We start from the raw sequence: 8,609 nt of genomic DNA, 5'->3' as shown, positions 1-8,609 counted from the left end.
TATATTTGAACCCATTGCGAGAGTTGCATATACATCATTTATGACAGATGTTAGATGTAGGTCCTATTTACCTATGGATGTGGTGCCAAGAACCATACAACTTGGTAGACTGATGTGATGCTGAAGAATCTCACATCTGCACCATCAATATACCCACCCACTCATCCTCTCCTGTCTACCCAATCTAGCATCGCTCCTCCTCTTTACATCATAGATAAATCACTTAGTCTCCTTGGGATGAAATATCCAAATCCAATCATCATCCAATCACATATGCCATCTCCATCATTTCAATAGCCAACAGCAGTCCTCCTAAATCATATCACTCATTCGTGATCTAACAATTTGATTGAGTGTGTTATATGAAATATTTGTTCACCACTAGTTAGCACCAGAGTCCCTCACCTCAACTCCTAATCACTAATAAACTATTTATTATAAATAAAAATTCATAATTTTCGTATATAAAAGTGAAAATCTAAACCTTTCATTTTCCTCCACAAATATCTCGTATTTCTCAAGGGAAAATAAAGCAGGTAACAGAAAGCCGTGGTTATCAACGAAAAGCACCAACAAGGACATCCACTAAATATCAACAACGCGAGGAGAGAAGAAATATATATGTGCATTAAGATAAGGGGTAGGAAACGTGATTACGTTGATGAAGCGGGGTTACGGGAGATAGAAGGTGGGATCCGCGCCCCCCCAGTGGCTCTGATTCCAGTACGCTGCAGGATCGACGGCGCTGACGAGATCGAGAAGCGTCGGGTCCACCGAGCCGGACCAGTTCAGCGCGGCGAGACCTCCACCGGTCCCGCCCGGCATCGGATCCACGCGGACCGTCTGATCTTCGAACCCCGGCCTGATCCCCTCCGAGGGCTTCTCTTGGGTCGGCGACGGATCGGAGAAGCAAAACACTTGCATCGACCCCGGCACCGCCATGAGGGTCTCGGCCACCGGATCCAGATAGATATCCGGTGCCGGGCGCAGAGGAGGATCGACTGGTAGCGGCGTTTCGAACGGAGGGTTGGGATTGGAGATGGAGATCTGGGAGTTGAGGAGGGTCGGATCGGGGTATGGGGCGGAGGAGCTGGCGGTGCCGTTGAGGCTGGAGCTGTCACTGCTGCATCGGGATGTGGAGGAGCGGAGGCTGCGGCTTTGGTGGTCCTTATCGGCCGTGGCGGGGGATGGCTTAGAGTAGGGTTTGGAGGAGGAGGAAGAGGAAGGGCGCTTGGACTTGCGGCAGCCACCACCGACGGGAACGTTTCGGAGGATGCCGCCCTTAGTCCAGTAGCGGCGGCAGGACTTGCAGAAGTGGCGGGGCTGGGAGAGATTGTAGTTGTTGTAGTAGCAGAACTTAGTGTTGGTGGAGTCGCAGCGGGGGCACTTCACCGGCTGCTGCTTCTGCACTGATGCCACCGCCGCCGTGTAGCCGACGAGGCGGCTGAACTCGGCCCGCGCCCCTCCGCCACCACCAAAGACGCGGCCGTGTAAAGGCGGGAAATCCTGCATCTCGCCAGAGGGCGGCCCCGTCTTCTAGAAGAATCTCGAAGCTTCGGTTGTGGTTCGAGGGGCAGGCGGAGGTGTTCCACGACGTTAATCGCCGCCGAAGATACGAGAGAGAGAGTATGTTTCTGCTAAGGTTCTCATGGCTCAAAAATATTATATGAGCATGAGGAGGGGGAGGTATACTTATTGCGTGGCCAACATCAGCCAATGGGCAAATATCTTATGCTTTTACATTATTTAAATTTACTATTCTATCCCCCGAAGAACTCGTTATTACTGCCACTCAATGCGGACTTCCAGCCACAATAAACGAACTTTTTAGTGTAAACAAGTCTTTTCCGTTTTTGGCAAATTACCTTCAACTTTGAGTAAATTATAATTGGGTTCATACCCTTAATTTACTAAAGTTTATGTCATTTATTGAGATTCGTGCTCTGGCGCTTGATCACCCGTGAGGAGCTCCCCGTAGAAAAGGAAGCGTAGCACAGTGAATAAGTGCTAGTAAGTCCGTCACATCGCAATGTCTGCTAATTATTCTTCGTTCTGTTCACGGGTACGACTTCTGCTGCTACAAGACGACGTCGGTAAGAAGCGCCGTGCAGGGTGGTGTCGTCGTCGTCCCCACGGGCAGCTCACGGTCTCCTCGGTCATGTCTGCTCTTCCCCTCCGTTTCCCCTCTCTCCCACCTAGTCCTTCTCCTCTTGTCGTCGCCCTCTTCGAACCCACGCGGCGCGCTCTCTCTAGTATGCGCATCCTCTCCCGCGGGGAGGGCGGGCCCGCAAAGCCTACTGGCATTGGTCTTAGTACAACACCAACAAAACGCCCACTTGGTGGCGGAAGACATCGCCTGGTACAGAACTACTTTATGGTGCCCCATGTAATTCTTTTGTACTTGCCACACCCAAGTAAACGTAGTGGTAGATAGATGATTATAGGGTTCTGCAGAACAAGCGGTGTCTGTTCATGTAATGTACACTTGCAGACCGACTAGAATAACTCTTTATTTTTCCGCAGGTTTGTATACAGTTAAGATCTACGACAGAAGCTGAAAAGTGTGCCACCGTGAAGAGTTGAGATCTGCCCCAGTGGATGACTGCCCTCTTCCCCGGGCGAAGGTTGATACACAGATCCTTCAGAAAGGCGTTTCCGATGTGCTTAAACCTCATTAATGTCATCAGTTGGATAGCATCCCTGCATCTCAAGTGCTTCAGAATATTTTATCATGGCTCCTAGTTCTCGGGATAAAGTATTCTGTAAGGCACCTTTGCGGTTTTCAGAAGCAAGCTATCATCGAGAGTGATAGCTAGCCGTGCGAGAATCCCATGAGCTACTAAATTATTGGATGCAGAAACCTAAGTTTGAAGGCAGGTTTTGCGACCTCGAGTTCAATGGGCATCAACACTTGGATGAGAGATAGGTAGTTGTGTATTCCTTTTTTTCATGAAGGAGATCAGCTGGTTGCAATATCTTGCACTTATATCAGTTGCACTGCTTCCAATATATACGAGTTATTAGAATCTGCAGTAACTTGTGTAAATCTAGGTTAAAGTTACTGAGTTTTTGTTGTGAAATCCAAGAGTCTCATGATGGAACTGTGCCATTGTCGATCGCGGTATCAGATCAAGTACATATCAGGACAAATGCTCGCACTGTTCGAAAGGAATGGGGAGTTGTCTTGCCGCATGGAGCAGCACATGGGACGGTGGAGAGGTTGGTGGGGTAGAGATGTAAGGCTGTGAAGAGATCCTTAAAAAGGGCAGTGGTGAAGTGTGCATCGCCAATGTGTGGTGGGAGTTGGAATCTGATGTCATCCAAATCCTGTCTCTCATCCATGTTCCTTCTGCATGTCCATTTCATAGAGGCCCTCCATTCACAGCAGTCCCTGTCATGGAGATCACAGAAAAGATCATGCCATTACGCCTCCCCACGAAAGCGTCCTCTCCTCTGTCCTGCCTCCACTTCTAGCTGAGCTGCAACTGTTGGTGGACGTCCATTTCGTCCTTCCCCGTCACCATGCATTCACCTTTCCCACTCAGTGTTTCTTGCATTATAGGAAGGAATAAATGCACGGAACCAACACACCAAAGTGTTGTTCTCGAGTCTGAGAACTCACAAGAAACCATCAAGGGAAACTTAGCTTCTCAAGCATGTGTTCAAACACCATATTTGCTCATATAAATGTCAATAAGAATCATGTGGTGTTCACTCTTTAAGGGAATGATGTGGAACACTTAACAGGTCATGATTCTACAGCAAGAGTGAGAGCTAAAATCTACAAAAGTTGGAAGTAGCTCTTGTGAAACACATTAAATGCAAGAAACTTGGATGATCCCACCGACAGAATTACATTAAATGCCTGATGCATGAGCCATCTACTTAGGTTTAGTAACAGTGATGCCAAAGAAACTTAGAATCATATGTTTACAATGCAAGAAAATTCATTGCTTAGTAGGAAAACAGGTCTCAGAAAAATAAAATAAGGACGCTTTAAAGGATTGATAAAATAGAATGGGAATGATGGTATCCTATATCTACAGCAATTTGGACTGCTGAAGTAGGATCTCCAGTTGACCACAAGGACCAGTTCAGCTTATGACTGAACAAACAAGATAAAGATTTTTAGGATTTCATTACTTCAAGCTCTTTGTCTCAATGGCTAAGATTCTGATCTAGTAAGGGAATATAGTAGACCAACTTCCTTGAGATAAATGGACATATCCCTAATTGGATCAAGCAAATCTATACTTGTAATATTCCTACAGCCATAGAGGAGGAAGCTGTGGATACACATGGATTTACCATATGGCTAGCATCTAGAAATCCATAGGGCGCTCATTCCTAGGTCTCCTTGCATGATGCCAAAGGCCTCCACCCTTCCTAAGTTCTACACTCTCACAGATAACCCTTCATTTTGTGGCTCACCCATGTCATTACGCAAACCATTGCACTTCAAATTTTGTGTGCAGCGGCACTCGAGTTATTTCCTCCATTGTAACTTCTCCACAGTTCATAGCAAGCAAGGCTTGTGAATCATATACTACCAAGCCAGTTAATTCTCATGAAAGCGACAAAGAAAGTGACAACAATCAAATTGTCTTCTACAGACGGGACACATGTACAGATACTGCCCACTGCATCTACATATCACACCCAATGCGTTCATTCCAGGTACACTGTGAGATTGCACGAGCCATTAGAATGGCAGACAAAGTACCAGGCATAATCCAAAACAACGTTGGCACACGATTACTACTTACATAAATTAACCTGCTACGTACCATGGGGTTACCGACTTTGTGTGTTTCCCTGACAGTCCGTAGATCATAACAACAGTGAGTTATCCCTTTCACCTTGTAGGTGGGAGCCAACCTACGTACGATCAAAGTGCTTGTTGTGGGACCATCGAAGACAAATCCATCATAAACTAAACTAGGCTTTGGCTGTTTAGCATAAGTTATGTTGAATGCTTGGCTGTGGTAGAGGAAATTATGGATCGTGGTTATCTTGTTCATCACATCAGCTGGAAGAGCATAACATGAACATGATCAATGATCTTGCACTTTGTACATTACGCGTCGCCGTCATGATCTTGCACTTTGTACATTACGCACATGAACATGATCAATGATCTTGAACTCATTGCCTGTGTCATCAATGCATCGAGTAAACATCACAGATCATGATTTCAACACTGATTGGGACAGACGCCGTCCTACCTTGGGCACAACGTTTGGCTGTTGTAGCAGTACCTTCTTTACTAAAAGTAATGGACATCAAGATGGAAATAAATAGTTCTTCCTTTAAGGTTTAAAAATCATGTTATCACTAAAAAATGGATCGTTGTATCTGAATCTTTTAAAGGATTATACCAAAAATAATGGAATGAAGGCCAGATGGTTTTCGTAAGAACATAAAGCCGTAATCTCCCATCTTTCATAAGAACATAAAGCAGTAATCTCCCAAAAATAATGCAAGATACTTGGACAGTGCCAACGACAGCCTTTGGAAAGATCCAAAGAGGTTACATCATACTTGGAATTATATATAAGGCTTATTTTAAATGGCTTCATCTTTTCTTCCTTTAACCTTATCAACCTTTATCAGCGCTAAAAAATATTTATATATGAGAACAGATTAAAACAGATAATTAAAAAATAATTTTATATTAATAAATATAAAAAAATCGGATGATATATATCTATGAATAATCACAATTTAATAGTTTAAGTTTTTAGATTAAATTGGTATCCTGGCCACCTACTTTTACATAAAAGAAGACAATTGAGTCATGCAAAGAAAAATGTTAAAAACATTAGAAAACATTTAGAGGTTAAAAAAAAACTAAAAGAATAATCACAGATTAACAAATATCATATAATTAAAATATTATAAAATATTCACATCAATATAAAATTTTATATTTAATATTTTAAAGTACAAATGTTCTTTATAATAATATCATATTAAGTCTCTAGAAACTTGTCAAAATCATCTATCATTCTACTCAATCCAACTCTCTTAATGATCTCGAATGGTTTAATAAATCTGAGACTTGACTCTTCTTTCTTTCTATATCTTTCCGTCTAGTAGAAAAGAGACTTTCAACTATTGGGAACTCAATATCTATTTTTCTTTTAGCAACATAGTTGTTTCAGTGACTTTAAGCAATCATTAGTTTCTTTGTTATAACTTAAATTTTTTTGATTATCCTCTTTAACTTTTGTCGACTATCTCTTCCCAACATATAGGTGTTATGTACTTTTTCTCATATAAAACTTCATAAAGAGCTATATGAATATTTAAATAATAATAAGTGAATTCAATAAGAGAGATATTTATCTCAATCACCTTATCAATCCATGAGATAAGTTATAAGCAAATATTTAAGTCATGCTTTGATGCTACCTCTATCACACTTCCAAAATAACATCGTAGAGGTATTAACCTGTTATAAGATAAAATAATTTTTAACTATCCAAATTCCAAACTAAGGATTTGCTAGTCAAACTAATTTTTACAAGCCAATCGTGTGAATGATGGCATGTGTGATATGATATGTATTCTTTTTTACTCATTATATTATTTGATATTTTATCACTTTATATTGCTTATTGCATATATATATATATATATATATATATATATATATATATATATATATATATATATATATATATATATATATATAGTGTGATGTCCATGGATATGTTCAATGGGAATCAGATCATGATGAGATTATGATAATGAGACCGATTCGTCTTTAAACACATATCCTAAATAATTTCGGTCATAGGTTACTCAAGAGGGACATCAAGATAACCGGACAAACTTGTGTACTTTATACCCGTACATATGATAGAGGCGACTGGTCTCATAGCTGTTCATGTGGGGACACTAGGGCTACAGTATAGGTGCTCATTGGAGAATGAGTTCACTGATTGATCCGCTCATGGAATATTGGATAGTTGATGATACCTCATTGTCAAACAACGATTTTATTGTCCTAGTGGTATATCATGTACCTAGACTTGAGATACTAAAGATATCCTATATGAGTACTCTATCGACTCTTTGATACTAGACTTATTGGTTTAGAAGTTCCAAATCTAGCTCAGCTAGTCATCGAGAGTGGTAGCTAACCTTACGAGGGCTATTGAGTGTCAATAGAGGATTATCCACTCTTAGTGTCATAAGAAGTATATCTCATGTGTTCTTACTAAAAAAAATCCCTAGCTAAGATTGTTCGGATTGAGAGAGAAAGAGTTCTCTCGGAGAATTCGATTAAACGAGACTCGATGAGAAACGTATATGCCTAACAGTATCATACCTGGTATACGGTTTCTAGGGCACTAGATAGATGAGGGACTATAGATACACAATAACTAAGGATAAACATGTCCAAATGGATTGAATTCCCTTGTATCGTCTAGGGACTACGACGTAGTGGCCTAGTACGTTTGTAGTCGATGAGTCACGTGAATTATTATAGAGATAATAATTCACTGAGCCAAAAGGAGTTCTGATAGGTATGACTCATGACCAGCTCGATATTGGGCCTAGAGGGTCACACACATATGGTAAGAGTTACGATAAATAGAGGTTTGGATATGAGAAATCAGTTAGAGCCCCTATCTTATTGGATATCCAATAAGCCCCTGAATTATTAGATCCTATGAATGAGATCTAATAAGAGTCAATGAGAGATTATTGGATAGAGATCTACTAATATAAGAGGCTTGGGTAGTTAGATGGAGATCCAATACCCAATAAGGTAGGATCCATTAGAGTTAAGTTGACAGGGGACCTCTATAAATATGAGGGAACTAAAGGTTCATAAGCTAAAGCTTTTCTTGGTTGTCATCTCCTATTCTTCTCTCCCCTTCTCCTCCTTAGATAGCAGGTCTAGAGATTTGAGGAGCATCGTCGCAGTCCTATTGTGTGGATCATCGCTAGAGAGGAGGGCACTTGACTTCCTTAATCGTCTCCTATAAATCTGTAGGGATTCAAGGATATACGATCTCCCTAGGTAAAATAGAATCTTTCATATACGTAGTTTTTAGTTTTGTGGATTTTGCGCACCAATCTACGTATGACGACGAACATAATTTATGAGAAATTTGGGGTTTTTTATTTTTTATTCTTCCGTTGCGCATGTGATGTCGCCCTTAGAATTTCCTATAGGATCCAAAATATAAAACTTGATGATATCCAAAACATTCAATTCTCATTCACATACAACATAAAATATATGTAATTTATAATCATTCAACACATCACTTGATAATTCTATAAAACCTGGCTCAAAAATCATTAACAACCACTTATAAACTAGCAAAATCAATGAAATACTTCAATCATAAAATTAACCATTTATCACAAATTCACATAAATATAAAACTTTATATTTAACAATTTAAACTTTCAAAGAACAAGTGGTGTATTAACATTTACAACAAACATAACAACTCAATTTTTTGAACAACAATAAAAGTAAAGTGTTCTTTACAATAACATCATGTTAAATCACCAAAAAATTATCAAAAGTTTTTAACATTCCACTACCTTAGCCCAAATCTAATATGAGGATGAGTAACAAGTTA

The 8,609-nt window shown here is 40.5% G+C and overlaps 1 protein-coding gene across 1 annotated transcript; it reads right to left on the bottom strand.

Annotated features, from left to right (window-relative positions):
• Positions 1–537: 537 nt before the first annotated feature.
• LOC103973887 (dof zinc finger protein 4-like) lies at positions 538–1,675 on the bottom strand. The gene has a single exon (XM_009388558.3). The coding sequence runs from the start codon at positions 1,510–1,512 to the stop codon at positions 673–675; it is 840 nt and encodes a 279-aa protein (XP_009386833.1). The 5' UTR covers positions 1,513–1,675; the 3' UTR covers positions 538–672.
• Positions 1,676–8,609: the final 6,934 nt, after the last annotated feature.

This window comes from Musa acuminata, chromosome BXJ1-9 (assembly GCF_036884655.1).
Source record: "Musa acuminata AAA Group cultivar baxijiao chromosome BXJ1-9, Cavendish_Baxijiao_AAA, whole genome shotgun sequence".
NCBI lineage: Eukaryota > Viridiplantae > Streptophyta > Magnoliopsida > Zingiberales > Musaceae > Musa > Musa acuminata.
This window is presented reverse-complemented; position numbering and strand designations above follow the sequence as displayed.